The 18881-nt window shown below is 35.5% G+C and overlaps 2 protein-coding genes across 41 annotated transcripts in view; one reads left to right on the top strand and one right to left on the bottom strand.

Annotated features, from left to right (window-relative positions):
* The window catches only part of Abi2 (abl interactor 2), an 84083-nt gene that overhangs the window by 8782 nt on the left and 56420 nt on the right, over nucleotides 1-18881 (bottom strand). For 11 of the 40 annotated variants that reach the window (XM_074071502.1, XM_074071503.1, XM_074071492.1 and 8 more), the window contains 3 exons: nucleotides 17466-17648; nucleotides 12775-12933; nucleotides 5798-5884 (listed from right to left, as the gene is read on the bottom strand). In XM_074071502.1, the coding sequence (XP_073927603.1) occupies nucleotides 5798-5884; nucleotides 12775-12933; nucleotides 17466-17648 (429 nt within the window). The remainder of the gene's footprint in view (nucleotides 1-5797; nucleotides 5885-12774; nucleotides 12934-17465; nucleotides 17649-18881) is intronic. The other 29 variants (XM_074071507.1, XM_074071508.1, XM_074071489.1 and 26 more) reach the window with 3 other exon arrangements.
* The window catches only part of Raph1 (Ras association (RalGDS/AF-6) and pleckstrin homology domains 1), a 186086-nt gene that overhangs the window by 111735 nt on the left and 55470 nt on the right, over nucleotides 1-18881 (top strand). The window lies entirely within an intron of this gene.

The following is an 18881-nucleotide window of genomic DNA, read 5'->3' as shown; positions in this document are numbered from 1 at the left end:
TTGGGTTAGTGCTAATGGATGTAGAATAAAGTTCTACATAAAATAAAGCCAAAATAATTACCATTAATTGGGCTTCTCGAACCTTTTTATGCTAATACATAATCTTTTTTTTTTTTTATAAAAGAAATCAGTACAATACAGTTTGGCTTTACATTCTACTCAAGGAGGCGTTATCTAATGATTTAGATAATATAACCATATCTCATTTACAACAAATTAAAATAATTCCTCCCAGGGAATAGTCAAATTTTAACAATCTACTACTTTCCTTTCAATTTTTTTAAAATAGCATTTTACCAAATGTGGAGGAAAAATCACTAACAATTTTGGGTAACTTTATCCATAAAGATGTTTTATTTACAGAATTTCAACTAAGTGAAACTAATTTATGCTCCAAATTTTCATGCTCAATGTTCAAATTACATTTACAGGTTAGATTACATAAGAGTAATTTAAAATATCTAAAATTCATCCTATAGAGATCTGCCCTCGAAGCTCAGGTATTAGCACATTGTAATATCTAAAAGACTATCTCCAAACTCAGAGAACGCAAAGCTTTCAAAATGCTTGGAATGTACATGAACACAACTCAACAAAATAAACATATCTATCAGCTGCCCGGTTTTTTGATTTGTTTGGTTTTTTTTTTTTTAGCAGTACTGAGGTTGAACTCAGTGTCTCATGCTTGCTCTATCACTTAAGCCACTCCACCAGACCAGCTTTAATGAACAACATTAATTCTTATGTAGTATCAATATCAAAATTGTATCCATGAATTTCTCTGAGCAATCCTGTTTGGTTTTTTTTTTTTTTAATGGAAGCCTATTGACTGAAGCAAATGGATTTATGAAATTGTCGGTGCTTGCTGAGAATCAGCTGTATCAACACCATGTTCTGTGCTCATTCAATGTTGTCCTCTCTCATGCCTCTCTGCACTTAACTACTTTATAAACTTTAAAATTTTATTCACTAAAAATACTTCAGACCCATGAGGTTGTTTGTCTGGTTTTTCAGTGGTCTGAGGGGATACTTTTTGGTTTCATGTTTTGTATTTTTGTTTTGAGATAGGGTCTTAGCCTCAGCTGGCCTCAAACTCCCTATGTTGCTTAGGCCACCGTCAAACTTGAGATTGTCCTGCCTCAGCCTCCCAACTGCTGTGATTACAGACGTGTGCTACCCTGCTTGGTGCTAGTCCTACATCTTTTTAATAAAGGCACAAATATGTGATTTTAGTATGTACTTTATGAAAAATTACATATGGATGAGATGAGAAATAACAGTATATGTTGTTTGCACTTATAATATAAAAAGACTGATTTAAACAAATGCACAAAAGCATAGATCCAAAAGAACTTTCAGATCACTGAAATTACACTACATTCAAAGAGGCTGTCATTAATCATGTTTACCTTTCTTGTAACTGCCTGAGAGCCAGTTTAATAAGAATATCCTAGGTTACTACTTTATACTTATAATGTCTCAATCATTGAGCCAGCACTCTATAAATACATTTAATACATTCCATTTAGTCTTTATCTTAGAAGGTGGTGTTTTAATTTTAAGCATGTGGAAATGGGCTTCCCAATATTACTAGTCCTACAACATTAAGTGGGAAAGCACCTGAACAGCTACGACTATTACCTTAAAAACTACACTATGGGATAAGAAAATTTTAATAACTTTAAAGTCATGTTTCATTATTACTCATTCAGTAAACATCAACTGAGAACCTACTATAGTTAAGATACTATGCTCAGCACTGAGAAAAAGAGTGGTGGGCAAAAGTCATGCAGACACGGACAACCACACTTTCATTTACAATGAAATGTAATGAATGCTTTAAGATGCTATAGGAACATGCAGCGTAGACCAAATTGCCTCCTATGTGGGTCAGGGAAGGAGAACTGAACGATAAGTCAAAGCTAATGGCTGGGGGTTGTATGGTATGGGAATGGATACTTCATGTCAGACATAAATTTTTTTTAAAAGTGTAAAAATAAGAAAGCAGGAAACCTTTGAAGAACTGTCCAAAGTTCAACAGAGACAGAGGAAGACTAAGTAGGGCAGGCCTTACTGAAGTTTGGATTCTATCCAAAGAGCAACGGGGACTATAAAAATTTTAAAATATTAATAGGGCCATAAATGCACTTCTTACACAACTGTAACTGGTTCCAAATAATTCCAGACTTCTTCCAAATACTAAACTTGATTCAGAGTAAATTTTTGCTCCCATAAAATATCTTCAAAATAATATGCCTAAAAAGCTCTGAAGAGAATTCTGAAAGGTATGTTTCTTTCCAAGGTAAATATTTTGAGGTAACATTCATTTGAATGTGTAAGTCCTGCTATGTTTATGAAATCAGTCACAGCACTCCTTATACAAAACGGAGGGGGTGGGGGAGAGAGTAAGAGAGAAATGGAGGGGAAAGAATAGAATAGAGGAAGGGATAGGAAAGGTTCCCAAAAGGCAATCAAATGTGATAGGGTATCCAAATTAGGGAATGAGTTTTTAAAATATAGGCAGTGCTGCTATAATGATAATGATGTTTTATAAACATCTAGTCAAGACATTTCTAAATCTTGAGCTGGTGAATCATGTATTTCAGTAACATTAAATTAAAACAGTACTTTTGGAGATATGTTCATGAAACATTGTAATGTTTCTACAAGTTCTACAATTTTTCACTACTGACTATGAAAACTAATGACATCCCAACTCATAATCCTATTCAACTTTCAAGTCTACTTTTTAGTTCCTATACAAACATTCTTATCAATTTCAAGATCTGGCCTCTACTCCAGAAGCTGCTTGAACTACTTTGTTCAAAATGAATGAGATCATCTCATAGAACATACAGCACATCAAGATAGTAAAACAATAAACAAACAAACCTTCAGAGCATTATAAAAGTGACTACCTTCATTAAATTGATTTGTGATAGATGAAAACTTTCTTAGTGTAATGGGTATGTAAAAATGGAACTAAATTGAAAGTCCTTCGTTTTGATACTCTGATTAAACACTTTTCTTACCTGGTCTGCTGTTTCAGTGCAGCAGAGAATTTTAAAAGAGCAGGAAAAAGTAACCTGTCTCACCTTTAACTTCACAAGCATGGCACAAGGTCACACTATGACCATTTTAGGTACATGTTGGGCCAGCTGAACCTTGCATTTTTCTCTCTGAGCCAGTACGGGTCACATACAAACCAAAAGAACACTGGCCCAAATAGCATATAAGAAATCTACCTGATGATATATGAAAATAGCTCTTAAATTTAACAAAGCATCATAAAAAGCCAGTGTCATAAATATTATAGTTATTCATACGGTATACCTTCCAATAGACAGAAGTAGATAAAACAGACTTTATCGGAAAGCAGCAAATATAAAGACAAAGCTACATGAAAAAGACACCAAGCCCTCAGAAAAGTAAAACTGAATTATACCAGTTAAAATACAAACACATCTTAAACAAGGGTTGGGGGTGGGGGGAAGGCAATGTGTTGTGTATGTGGAGGTGTATTTAGTTTGCTATAGAAGCATAAAAAAACGAAGGACTAAAAGTTCCTGCTGTGTCAGACACTTTTCTAAGTCCTAGGGACACAGTCAGCAAACAAAGTGGGCTATGTCCCTGCTCCCACAGAGCTCACACTCTGCTGCTGGCAAAGCCCATTTCTAAAGTATCCTAAGCAACAGCCTGCAAATACTTCTATCCCATCGGTGACACTGTAATTTGAATGAGATGCATACCCTGGGCTGCTCTGGCCTAATGACACTGAATCTTAAGGCGCATACAGTTGACTTTTGAACAGAACAGAGGTTAAGGTAACTCTTCCACCCTGCAGTAGACAAAAATCTACATATAACTTTTGCCTCTCCAAAACTTAAGTACTGCACCCTGCTACTGACAAACAGTCAATTAATACATATGCTGTATGTCATACGAGTTATATACAGTGAAAAACACTTGAGACCCGTGAGGTATTTTTGTTAGTTTGTTTTTTGCAGTGCTCGTGATCAAACCCAGGGCCCTGCACATGCTAGATAAAAGCTCTACAACTGAGCTACATTCCCAGCGCTGAAACCAATTTGTGTTTTGGTGGGGGTGGTACAGTACTGGGGTTTGAACTCAGGGCTTTGAGCTTGCCAGGCAGACACTCCACATGTGAGCCATACTGTAGCCCATTTTTTTGCTTTAGTTATATTTCAAATAGGATTTATGTTTTTGTCCGACACTGGCCTGAGACCATGATCCTCCTACTATTGTCTTCCACATAGCTAGGATTACAAGCACTCCCCCACTGTGTCTGGCTTCTTGGTTGAGATAGGGGTCTCACTAACTTTTTGTGTGAGCTGGCCTCAAACTGCAATCTTCCTGATCTCTGCCTCCAAAGAGCTAGGTTACAGGCATAAGATCACTTTTTACCTCAATACACAATTTACTGGAGAGAGAAGCTGCTTATGCAGAGATGATCAGCCTAACACTAGGTTTTAAGTGGATACTCACAACACTTGAGATTACATAGCAACAGCAGGAGGTAGTTACAAAATCAGTACAGCAATATTAAACTGCAATATTACAATATTGTACTGCAATATTACAAGCAGTCGTGATTTAATATTGCATCTTTACATTTATTTGCATTTCTCTGAATTGAAAATGGTGTAGTGTATGGTCTGTAAATGTTTTTATACCTAAGTTTTGATAAAATTTTAACTTTTTATAATAGATTTGTATAAATTTCAAGATAGTAAATGATAAACTATTACCTATATATATTTTAGGCATTCATAACATACCTTTTCCTTAATTTTTTGCTATTTCTAGGCAACACGTTTTCTTAAATTGTCACAAATCTCACACACACTCTCACTCACAGACACACACACAAATCCACATGTAAGTGGACCAAAGCAGTTCAAACCTATGTTGTTCAGGAGGCAAATATAATTCTTCTAGCTCACATTCCATGCCCATCAGATAACCTTATGACTGTACCATGGCTCCTAATGTAGAATGCCCACAATGAATTCTAATGTAGAATTCACCTATCATAGAGACCTATGTTCACAGGTTTCTCTGACAGCAATTCCTCACTGGATGTTGCCCTAGGCCTCCTGATTCAGAAAAATAAGTCTCCTGTGTTTCCTTAATGATTCCCTAAGAGAAGACTCAATGTGCCAATAAAATGAGTTATCTGATTGTGCATGTTTCAACACTGGACCACAAGCCATCATAAATTCATTGCTAGTCTGTGAAGATGCTTGGGAGACAAACTGGCAGCTTGGTCCCCTGGACCGTATTATGGCATGGCCCTTCTTACACTTGGAATCATGGAATTAGAGGAAGATTCTCAGGCTACCTACAATATACCCACAACTCCAGAGATAGGAAACTATTTATCTGAGCAACTCAGAGAAAAAGATGGGCTATCTGGTAATTAGAGTATCTCCTCAAGCTGCGCCTGATCTTTCTTCTTACATGCCATTTTATATTATTTGTCTTATTATTTTTTGTTGTTATTTTGGTTTTAGTGCTGAGGCTCACACCCACAGCCTGGTGCTACAACTACCAGCTACTATTAGATTCAAAGCTTTCTGAAAGTAGAGAATTTCACCTTCATTATTTTATTATCCCACTAGCCATTCATACAATGACATTCATAGTACACAAATATTTGATGTATCATAGTACACAAATATTTGAAGTATCAGTGAATGAATGACTATTCAATCAAATATAAATGACATTTTATGCCTATAATCTAATCTACAGCATAAAGAAGACATAAACTTACTATTTTCTTGAACTCTGGCCACAAATCCCATTAAAGGTAACTGAGGAGTTACCTGTAGGATGGAGGGAGGAGGAGGAGCAAGAGATACTGCAAAAACAAAAAAGGTGTGCAGGATAAGGGGTAAGGGCAAGTTACATCAAAAGGAAAGGATAATACAATAAAATGAACATATAAAGGAGGAAAACCACTCTTCACAAACAGTTTATAAGCTATCTTAAGGATCCCCTCGAGAGGATAATTCATTAACACACAAAGTATTAAGGGAGTTTAGTAAGTTTTTTTTATATTACAACACACATTTATCACACATAGATCTACTCAACATATAATGGCAATTGATCTTTTTCCTCTTGTTTACAAATGCCTTCTCAAAGAAAATTTCCAGAGTATATGAATAATTTGGTTTTCTGAATTTTACCTTGAAGATTACAAGTTTTCGTGTCTGTCAATAAAGGAGAAAAAAATTACCTCCCTACAACTGAATTTATATTTTTTTATTGCTTCAGTAAAAGTCAAGTTAACTGATTTTTCATTTAATTAAATAAGTATTAACTGACCCACTCTGCTATAGCAGTATTAAAACTTCTCACTGTCATTGGTACATTTCCTCCCTGAGTCTACAGAAAAGTACTAGCCTTATTCAAATCATTCCACTCTTTTCCCCATGGTGTTTTTTCCTTATCTCAAACACCGGGCACAGTGCCTAGCATTAGAGTAAGGCTTCAACAAATGTTTAACCTATACAAAAGCACAAATAAATCAGATACATCCAACTTCACAAGGTAACTCTACAACTATGGATTCCTTGAGAATGAGTATAAAGTATAGAATGCATCTTTTTACAAAGACAGATCACATTTCATTCAGGAATTGAAAATAATCACCTTAGCCCAACAATATTTCTGTAAATTCCCAGGAAATGGTGGTGTCGTAGTGAGGAAAGCTACATAGAAACGAAATCTGAACAAGTACTTAAAGAAAAGGAGTTCACCAAGCATACAGGAGTTGAGAAAGATATTTAAAGCTGAGGAAACTCAGTGAGGGCAGAGGCATAGAGACATACAATAGCATAACCTGAGTTAACAGAACCAGAAATGCTTCCATATGGCTAACATAAGATATCCTAAAAAGTAAAAACCACAGAAAGATGAGTAGGTGGATATAAAATAGGGAAAGACCCTAAAGGCCAGGTGAAAGAGTGTTTCCTAGGGAAAGATTTGTTTTTGAAGTCACTTAGCCTCAAATCCCCTGATCTACCATTTCCTTTTGTTTGGATAGCATGTCTATTAACTTCATTTAACCTAATCCATAAATGTGATATGAAAAAGAGATAATGCAACCTACTTCACAAAATGGTTGCAAAGATAAAAAAAAAAAAAAACTATGGATGGAGAAACCCAGGGCCGCCATGGTTTCTAGAGTAGTTTCTAGAAACAGAAAGAAAAGCAGAGAACTTAGTTAACAGCATGGGAAAAGCAGTACTGAGCAACCATAATGATTCAGTTAGCATGCAAAGGACAGCACTACGGCAAAGATGATTCTTACATTTTGCACCTTCATGACTATGAAAGTGAAGAAGTCACTAACTACATTAACCTTAGTACTATGAAAGGCATAGGCTGGGGAGTAACACAGGTCAGGAAGACATAATGCTATAATAAATAAGATGCATGAAAGTAACTTAAGCATAAACATGGGAGATAATGAAAATCTAGGTTAAATTTATGTGAAAAATCAAGAGGTATAAAGTCAGTAGTCATCAGTAGAGACATAACTATTGATTCTGTGGACAGATGCAGGGAGAACATATAAAATGCACAGAGAAAAATCAAGCAGATAATCTTGAAGAGTATTTAAATGTAAGGGACAGCAGTATAACCTCAAAATTGGCTCCTTTCTTTAAAAGATACCTTTAGTTAGGTTTTTCCCTAAAGTCACACTTCTTGGCAGTAAATCCTTGACTTGTGTGTCTGTCTCCAACTCACAGGCTTGGAACAATTGTTGATGCGTTCACAATACCCTGTTTCCAATACATGGAGTAAGCAGAAGACAATGAACAGAGACGGAAGCCAAAACGAAATAGTTAAAACAGCAGCAGACAGCTAAGGACACCAGTAGAGTAGGTGCATGCTCACGTCAAATAAGAAGGCATGCTCCTCTTCTGTTAGCACACACCCTGAAAATCCTCGAAACCAAAGTAGGAGATTTCCCACTTCAGTCAATGTTTCTCTATATAATAAAAATATGACCTTTCAGTACTTGAGGGAATTACACTTAATTTACAATAGTGTTTTACAGGTAGGTTGAATTTAATTCTAAAAGATGAATATGCTTTTTTCCTAGACCTGCAACCATAGTTCTTTTAAGAAGTACACCAAAAGCAGCCAGAAGAACCAATCCCAAATCTTCACTAAACAGAATTACTTTGGAAGAAGTTAGATTATCTTCAAAATTATTCCTAGGGCATTTTCAAAAATTCACTTCCATTTGGGTTTTACAGAAATTACCCCAAATTTATGTATTTATGTATGTATTTATTTATTTATTTATTGTCCAAGACAAACCTTCAATATGGTGTTCCAAATTAATTCAGATATACCACAGCACTTTATTTTTGGAACATACAAGATGTCACCTGACCAGAATCCCTGTAATCCAAAATATAAAATAACAACTTACTTTAGACTAGATTTACCCTTGGTAGTGTTAAGCTGAAAATACTTATACTGGGAGAATTTAAGGAGGATGCAAGTAATTTTTTCTATACTCAGTTCTAGCCTTAGGCATCTTGTAAACAGTGAAGAATGGCAAGTAAGGGTCGAGGCCCTGGGTTCTATCCCCAGGAGCAACAACAACCAAGAATGAGAACTTTATAAAGTTTATTTTCATTATTTAGTCAAGATGATTCCTTATATGACAAGACCCTTTACCCAATAAACAAAAAAGGTCTCCAAACATAGATTCAGTAATACTAACTTCACAGTGAACAGAGATAAAGCTAACTTGAAAAGATAGGCTTCCCAAGTGACTGGAGATTTGAGAGAGATCTTGAACTGAATGGCAATAAGAACTAACTATAGCGCACACAGCAACATTTAAATATAAACAGTAAAAGCCTTTCCAAGCAAACAAAACTCAAGAGGATGAGTCTATGCCGGTGAAATGTACAGACTTTCCAAGCGTAACTTCCCTGGTTATTTCTATAATCTTCTGAAGCATAACCTTTCAGGTATGGTGTTTTAAATATCCAATTCAAAGAGTTTTTAAAAATAAAATTAGACTTTCACCTCTTATTTTTATAGCTTTAGAAATACTCTGAAAAAATTAGAAAGATAAACACTACTAAATATATACTACTTTTAAAACATTAAACACCATCACCTTCAGAGGCTGTACATTAAAGTTATAATAGTCCACTTAAGATTAGCTGCTTATATTTTACATTCCAAGGAGAGAAATAATTCAAGCAATTTGAGAATCAGGTATTTTCTAAAAATGAGTAGTAACTTAGAACAAGGGAGATTTAAAAGTGAACTCAAGTAATCAGTAAGAAGAGGTTTTCTGATAATACAATTGTGGTTACCAAATACCTATCAATCTTGTAGTCTGAGAAAGTTTAAAAGAATTGTATCTTTTTTGGTTTTTTTTTTCCAAATTAAAAAAATTACCATATGATATTATGCCAAGAAAAGATAGCACATTAAAAAACATAATTAAAATATAATTTGTGCTTGATAGTCAGTGTAAAGGGCCTATTTGACTTATCTAAGACTATACTTATACTTTCTCATTTGTTTTCTTGCTTTCCATCTTCCCTAAAATAAACATTTCCTAACAAACCCTGAAGTCTGCCTAAAACAGAATTCAAAAATAGCTTCTTGCTACTGTTCCTTAGTTATACTTTGCTAAAGTCCCACCACATCCATGTTCTTCTGGAGATTTATGGCAATGTTTCAACTTGACTCATCCTTTAGAGGCGAGTGACGTGGCTTTTCTTTTGCATCATTACCATTCCAATGGTCTTTTTCATTGTTTTAGTCATTTTTTTAATACCATCCAGGATTAAGCCTAACACTTTTGCTTTGTAAAATAGCATACACACTTGAAAAAATTCTTTAGCACATTAACTATAGTCACGTTTCTTGGAATCAACTTTCTACTTTATAAAATTGGGATTTTTTTGGGGGGGAGGCGCATAGTGGGTTTGAACTCAGGGCCTACACCTTGAGTCACTCCACCCACCCCTTATTTTGTGATGAGTTTTTCCAAGATAGGGTCTCTTGAACTGATTGTCCAGAGCTGGCTTTGAACTGCGATCCTCCTGATTTCTGCCTCTTGAATAGCTAGGATTACAGGGATGAGCCACCAGCACCCAGCTAAATTGGACTTTTTAAAAAATCTTCTTCTGTAAGAAATTTTGATCAAAAAATGAAAACCATTTCGTACTAAAGACTTTTGTATTTAAATGCCTTATGAATTATGTCTTAACAAACTATGTTTAGGTATGCATATGCAAATATATATGCATAAATACATATATATGTACATATATGTATATTCTTCACCACCAAGGTGCTTGATATTTACATTTAAAGAATACTATTAACTTGTGATTAGCTCTATGTATTTCTATGACTCTCCTCACTGCTGGCAAGATGAATAATAAATCAATATTCCTACTTCTTTAGATTAAGAAATAATGGTAATTCAAAGGGTTTTCATCTGTTTCTGAAATAATCTCATTTGAAAATAATGTTCCTTGGACTTGGCACTAGATACTGAGTATTATTCCATATTTTAGGCAGCTGCTCTACCACTTGAGCCATCCCCATGCCTTTATTCCGTATTTTAATCCCTATGTTATACTACCCTTTTGCAAGCTCAACCCAAATTGTACATTAGTAACAATGCTACTAGATTTACACCTCACAGAAACCCACTGAGTTGTCAACTCACTTCTTTAGAAGCATGCATTCATAGCAAGACTCCAATTGCAAAATATAGGTTCATAAAACACATACCTGGCATCATTTTGTTAAATCAGGGAATTAGCTACTTGAGAAAGCACAATTTTTCTCCCATTTTAAATATGAAAATACAAGGACCGTTGTGGGGCCAAAGGAATAATATGAGAAACCTATACAAAATTCTAAAGCAAATAAAATGAAGGTACTGAAAGGAAAAATGTGGGCCCTGAGATAGAGATCACCAGAACCTGAAGAACTGCTTCTAAGAAAGGCTGCTAGCCCCAGCCCAGAAACAGCAGTCCTGAGGAAAAAAGAGGAGCACTAGCACAGAAACAGCTGCCCTCTTTAAGGAACCACAGCAAGGAGAAAAAAATCTCCTCACACCCCTCAGAGGGTATCCGATTTCCTACCCTGTTGCTGGAGGCACTTCTCAACCTAAAGAGCAGCCTTTATTTTCTCTTCCTGGCAAATAAATCTTACTTTCACCTTGCTGGAGGTTTTCTATCATTAATTTGTTAATGTCTTAGAAAGCAAAAACCTGCGTTGGCTGAGCACAGCACACCCATGCAACGTGTGGGCTCAAAAAAGCATTAAGTCTCACAAAAAAAGAGCTGTCAAAGGACAAAGTAGGGGCTGCAGGTGTGGCTCAGTGGTAAAACTTGCATGAAATGCTGGTGGCCCTAGACTGGAGTCCCCAGAGGAGGGGGAGATATGATTTAGGGGGAAAAAATTAAGTTTTTTAAAAAGCACTCTGAAGGGCTGGTGGAATGGCTCAAGTGGTAGAGCACCTGCCTAGCAAGCATAAAGTCCTGAGTTTAAACTCGAGTACTGCTTCCCCCCCGCCCACCCCCAAAAAAGCACTCTGATTAACAAAGCTATAATGACCCTCTCAAATCCCTGGGGAAGAAAGGCAGAATTTAATAGAGACGAATACAGAAAACAAAAAAATCGTAACTAAATGCTTCACACATTATGCTGCAGGCACAACAATCCTAATTCTCCTTATTTCCATGAATGTAAGAAATATTTTAAATAAAATCAGAATCAAATTTTTCTTTTGCAAGATTCCAAAGGATGTAGCCAAGGTTTCAATAATAGGTGACAGATGAATTTTAGCTCCATAAAAGCCAAGGCTTAGCAAAGATGGAATGGATTATCCCTTAATATTAGAGGTGTTCACAGGCAGGCTTAATGGCCCCTTAGCAAAAATCTAGAAAAACAGTTAAGTTGACATAGCATGTTCATGATAGTCACAGAGTCTAATATTTGCTCTTGCTTCCTCAAGAGAATAAGTAAAATAATGACTGTATATAATAGCATTAAATATGTGCCAGATTAGTTCTGTATGTCTGATTCAATTATTTATCATAATTGTTATACTTGAGCCAGTTTCTCCAATTCCCAGTTCTCCCTTCAGAGGTTTGGACAGTGTCTCAAATGTAGCCTAGGTGACCTCAAACTCTAGATCAACTTGCATCATCCTCCCAAGTTCTGGGATTACAGGTGTGCACCATCATGTCCCACTCAGTATTATTTTTTTAAAAGCAAATAACTAGCACATTAAAAGAATTCTGTTCATAAAAATTAAGTTCTACCACTTTACAGGGAAAGCATGCATTCATTTTTGGGTGGGGCTGGCAGAGTGGCTCAAGTGATAGAGTGCCTGCCTCGCAAGTATGAGGCCCTGAGTTCAAACCCCAGTGCTGCCAAAAATATAAAAAGAAAAAGAAAGGGGTAAAAGACAACAGTATTATGAGAAACCTAATATTCATTCTAATATACACTCACCCAATAAATAGTATTAACCACCTATTATGTGCTAAAAACTAAAGTTTTGCTTTTTTTTTTTGGTTTTGTTGTTTTGGGTGGTAACTGGGGTTTGAACTCAGGAGTCACGCTTGCTACGCAGGCACTCTATCACTTGAGCCACTCTGCCAGCCCCAAATTAAAGATTTTTAATTGAAGGTTTTTAATAAGGCACAACCCATAAAATGCAAAAGAAAATCTAACCTGGATTCTGGCTGTAAAAAGGTCCTCCATTCATCTGAGTCTGAAGGCTTGTTTGTGAAGTTATGGAAGGAGGGCGTCTATAGGGCAGCGAGCCTCCAATTGTTGGGGGAGTATGGCGAGAGGCAGGTCTATTCATGCTGTAGAACTGAACAGGATGACCTAGAAAAGGGACAGAACAAAACCCTATCATTAAAAGAAAATTATTTCAGATAATGAAATACTTTAGGTACACTGCCCACATCTTAGTAAGATTATTATTTAAAATAACAGTGTTTAGTCAATTTAACTGCTACCTGAGAAGCAAAGCAAGGTGAGTTATTTCTTAACTGGTATTTTATCAATGCACACAAGCAAGAAAGTAAACGAAAACATGAGCAAGTTTGGAAAAGTTATACCTAATTGATAACTAAGTAACATTATGATTTTATTAATCACTTGATGAGTTATCAAAATCATCACAATTAATTAAAACTGTCGTTCCTGCCATATTTTGAATTTGTCCCCCAAAGCTCTTGTGTGGGACTTGGTCATAAGGGCTCTGCGTTCATCAATGGACAATAATGTTACTGTTGCAGGAACCGGGTAATGATTCTGGAAGTGGGTTCCTGATAAAAGCATGAGTTCATTCCCTCTACCCCTCGCCTCCCTGTCACCTCTCTCACCCCTCTTCCCTATTCTCCCTCTTTCTTTTATTTATCTTTTTTATTTGTGGGAATGAGATTTGAACTAAGGGCTTTGCACTCGCAAAGTAGGCACTCTACTACTTGAGCCACACCTCCAGTCCATTTTGCTCTGGTTATTTTTAGAGATGAGGCTGGCCTTAAACCTCAATCCCCCCGATATTGGCCTCCCAAGGAGCTAGGATTGCAGCTGTGAGCCACTAGTGCCCAGCTTCCTTTTCTCTCTCACACACACATACTCATGCCATGTGATGCCTTCCACTACCTCACACCACGAGGAGGTCCTCATCAGATACAACCCTTGACATTGGACTTTGCAGCCTCTAGAACTACAATCCAAATAGACTTCTATTGTTTATAAATTTCTCAGTCTTTGGTATTTTGTTATAGTAGCACAAAATGGATTAAGGCAGTCTCCTCACTCCAAAAAAGTAGCCACTAAACACTGGAAATTAAACTCAACAAAATAAGAATATCTGGGAAAGAAAAAGAAAAAAATTGTGATACAAGGTCTTAATTAAAAACAACAATGATAAAAATAATAAACTTAAGAAAGTGAAGAAATTTTAAAAAGGAAAACATCTGGTGACATATTCCAAATCAAACACATATTTTTAGATACATATTACTGTCTTAGTTTATGCAACTATATGTATGAAAAAAAAAACACAAAAAAGTAAAGCAAAATATATCTTATTTGTAACATCACCCCCAAACCTGTACATATCATTAATTTCGATATATTTTGGCTTTTGAGAATTACTCAACAGTGTTTGCCAACCAGAGATGACACTCTTCTCTAATCTGTTCGATTTCTGATAATACAACTCAGTTCTAAACTTTACCCCATTATGCCTCCATTCAGCTGAGTGAAAGAACACTCCAGCAGGCAAGAAGGCAGGGGAGAGAGAAGATGGTATGAGGGAATGAAGGAGCAGAAGGACAAGGAAGAAAGAGGGAAGCAGAAGAGAAGCTGGGGATAAGGAAAGATAAAGAAGAGGGAGAAAGCAAGGAAAAGAAGGCAGAAAGGGCCAAGGAAGAAGAGAAAAAAGGAGGGAAGCGAAAAGAAAAATACTTTTGGCAATATTTCTTCTTACCTGTGACAATAAAATGATTTTACATAACTAAATTGCTCTTCAGAAACCCCATAACTTTATAAAACCTTGATTCATATGGAATAATATAAAGAATATTACAAAAGCACTCACAATTTACCATACCATTTAATCTTCTTTTAAATTAAAACCTACAATTCAGTTCTGTTGTGTAAAATCTTGTATTTCAAAGCTAAAACATAATCCACTGTCAACTGAGATGTATCAGTAATCGTGATAAAAAAGGTAAACATGCAAACTAATAAACTATTATTTAAAAGGCTCATTTAGTCACTTGAATCACTAGATACAAACACATCATTGACATTTTACTAATTAAACCTCTAACAAGCTAATACAAACCTAGGATCTTCAAGTTAAAACATCTGGTTATTAACACTATAATGAATTTTATAAAGTTAGATACAGTCTAAAATCTCATATGCTTTAAGTTTGCAGTGATTCAAAGACACTAAATAAAAGATACCATTTATACTATTAATGAGGTATTTACCTTGTAGGTTAGAAAAAAAAAAGACATGGCTAATTATCATAAACCTAAGTATAAAACCTGAAACCAAAAACTTCTGGAAAAAAAACATAAGACAAAATATTTATGACCTAGGGTAAAAATATTCTCACAAAAGCACAATCCATAAAAGAAAAGAAAAAAAAGACAAACTGGACTTCACCAAATGAGCAACTTCTGCTCTTTGAAAGACACCATTAAGAATATGGAATAACAAATCACAAAATGGAAAGAAAACATTTGCAATTCACGTGATTAATAAGGAATTCAAAATATACAAGGTCTCATGATAAGAAAAAAACTTTAAAAGTGGTGGGTTACAAAGGTAAAAGAACAGAAAAAAGTAGTAGGGAGTGTAAAATGTGAACAGACACTTCACTAAAGAAAATATACAAAGGCAAATGAGCATATAAAAAGATGCTCAGCATCATTACTCATTAGGGAAATGCAAATCCAAACCACATTAAAAATCATCACACACTTCCTAGAATAGCTACACTTAAAAAACAAAACTGACAGTATTGCACAGTGATAAGTATACAACTGAAAATTTCTGGTGGGGGCACAAAACTTTACAGCCACTTTGGAAAACAATAAACATAATACAACCTTGCAATCTTCTCCCCCTTGGTATTTACCCAAATTAAATAAAAACCTATGGTTACCAAAAACATGCATGTTAATGTTTATGGCAACTTTACTAATCACTCAAAACTGAAAACAATTCAAATGTCCTTCAAATGGGAAAGAGACAAACTATGGTACATCCATACAAAAGACTAACTCCTCCATAAAAAAGAATAAAATACCTAAACATGCAACAACATGGATAAATCTCAACAGCACCTGGCCAAATCACCAAACCCAGAAGGCTACATGTCATATGCTTTCATTTATATGACATTCTTGAAAAGGTAAAACTTTAGGGACAAAAAAATAGATCAAGGAATTGCCAGAGACTACGGGAAGGACTGAGTACACAGGAATAATGGAGGACTTTTTGGGATGATAGGACTTCTCTGTATCTTAACTGTGGTGGTCAGAACTGTTTGCCAAAACCCACACATATATACACTAAAAAAATGTGAATTTTTCTGTATATAAGTTATACCTTTATAAAAAGTAGTTGGTGACTCAAACAGCATAAAAAGATTATATTGATATAAATTATTAATAAGGCATTTACCTTGCTTTTAGTTAACAGTGTAAACCAGGCATATATTATTAAAATCACTTAATTACTAAAATGCTGACTTTCAATTCCAGGTAATCTGTCCTTTCTAGGTCTACAGCTAATTTCAAGATACATTCTTTATTAATATAAGAGCATAACAAGATTCCCAAACTGAACTAGGTAGTCTAGCCTAACAGATCAAAGAATAGCCCATTTTTATATTTATTCACTACAGAAAGCTTTTCATTTTAAGAACTGTATAGAAGCTATCCAAAAAAGAACACATCCAAAATCCAGTTTAGCTAAAAGTGTCTTTTAAAACATGTAAGCATCTGGCTATGGGAACAATGAATATTTCTTCTATGAAATACTTTATTGGCAAGCTAAACACTAAGGTGTTATATTCAAACATACAAGTTAGAAGACATAAAAATCCGTTTACTAACCAGCATATTAACTGTTCAAATATGTTTTGTAGCAATTTAAATTTTACTCCCTACCCCATGAAAACAAATTTTAGGTTACAATTTTAAAACACGAAAACACCGATCAACTTAAGTTGAAATATTTTAACTTAAATCTAAAATATTTTAGAAATCCATTGCCTATGAGTTTCCAGTGCTGCTAAAATAAGAGAAAGATTCTGTTGTAAGAGATTAACAGAGGCCTTCAACTTGTTATATAAAATATATCCTATAAAATATACCTTTGAGTCAGGCACCGGTGGCTCACACCTGTAATCCTAGCTACTCAGGAGGCAGAGATCAGGAGAATCGAGGTTCAAAGCCAGCCCAGGCAAACAGTTCCTCGAGACCCTATCTTGAAAAACTCTTTACAAAAACAGGGCTGGTAAAGTGGCTCAAGCCCCAGTACCGCAAAAAAATAAGTAAATAAATAAATAAAAATTTATACATATACATATACACACACACACATATAAATACACACACACAATCCACACAATAATAAATACGTATTTGTGCTACCCCATTGGAAAAAAATGTATGAAAAACTTTACCCTCATATTCTCAGGAAATTCTTATCTTTGGTCACACACTACTTTCTGTTTAGAACATTATTCTTTATATTTTTTTTAATACAAAGCACAATCAAACCAAGTTGACAAATGAAAAAACAATAAAATAAAGCTGGAGTTCCAGGTAACAATAACCAGATGACTAGACCTGCCTGCCCATGAATTCACCAATACTCACCTGTAGGGGGATTGGAAGAAACAACAGGGGGAGTTGGAGAAGTGAAGCCATCAGCAAGGGTCTGGGCACCCCCAGCAGCAGCGTCTGGGGCAGTGGAGGAGGGGACAGTTGCAGGAACAAGAGGGGTGGGGGCAGATGCAGAAGTAGCAGGAAGGGGAGGAGTGCCAGCAGAGCCAGCAGGGGCTGAGAGGAAAGAGGAGTGAGAGGCAGCATTAATGAAGCAGTCACATTACGCAGCATCAGAAATGACATTAGAGTATTTAATGTTAGATATTTAGTGTTTAACACTAGCCAAAAGAATAGAGTTGAAAAGAATGAAGCTTATGCTAAAGGATTATTAGATATGCAGCACATAATTCAAGATGCTCAGGATAATGCACAAAATTTTTAGTTCACTAAAAACAAAACCTTCCTTTTTACCTGAAAGATACTAACCTAGAATCAAATTGTTCCCGTATATTATTTTTAGCATAACAGTCTACAAATAGTACACAAAAGTAAACATAATACACTAAAGAACAGTACACTATTTGAATTACAAAATCAGAAAACATATTCCAGATCATATCTTATCAGATAAAAAAGAACTTAAAACATACACACACACACACATACACACGTGCGTGCATTTTTTATGATTTTTCAAAGGTATTACTGACTTGTTATATGACAAGTATCATTTTTGTTTTTGACTTCTGTTGCTGTTGTTTTTTTTGGTTTTTGGCAGTACTGAGGTTTGAACTCAGGAACTCATGCTTGCTAGGCAGGTGCTCTACCACTTGAGCCACACACTCCTAGCCTCAGTTGATTTTTTTTAGTTCTCGGGTTTGAACTCAGGGTCTTATAATTGCTTTGCAGGCACTCTACCACTTGAGCCACTCCACCCACCAGTTTTGTTTTTATGGAACAGAGTCTCACTACGTGACCCAGGCTGGTCTCAAGCTCCCTATCCTCCTTTCTCAGTCTCCCAAATACAAGCATGCACCACCATGCCTTGCTTAAGTATGTAATACTCTATCCTGATGTCTTTTGTGTCATGCTTTTAAGACTAAATTTAAACTTTTGTATGTCCTAAAATTAAATAAGCATATTTTTCTGTTATCAATATGATTCTCACACCACAAATTCGAAATACCAAAATGACGCCTGAAATCTCAAAACACTAACTGAGCCACAGCACCAAAGGTGTAAAACCAAATTAACTGAGAAATACAAATATAGCAAAAATTTTAAAAGCCACTTGGTTAAAATAACAAATATATAAAGACTTCCCAACATTTATGGAGTCCTAAAGGAATAAAAAACATCCTGAGTGGGGAGAAAGCTCATATGCATGAGGCCCTAAGTTAAACTCCAGCACCACCGAAGAAGAAGTCCTTATAACAAAATGACAATCTGAATTCAGATTTGTAAAAG

The sequence above is a fragment of the Castor canadensis genome, chromosome 4 (assembly GCF_047511655.1).
Source record: "Castor canadensis chromosome 4, mCasCan1.hap1v2, whole genome shotgun sequence".
Taxonomy (NCBI): Eukaryota; Metazoa; Chordata; class Mammalia; order Rodentia; family Castoridae; genus Castor; species Castor canadensis.
This window is presented reverse-complemented; position numbering and strand designations above follow the sequence as displayed.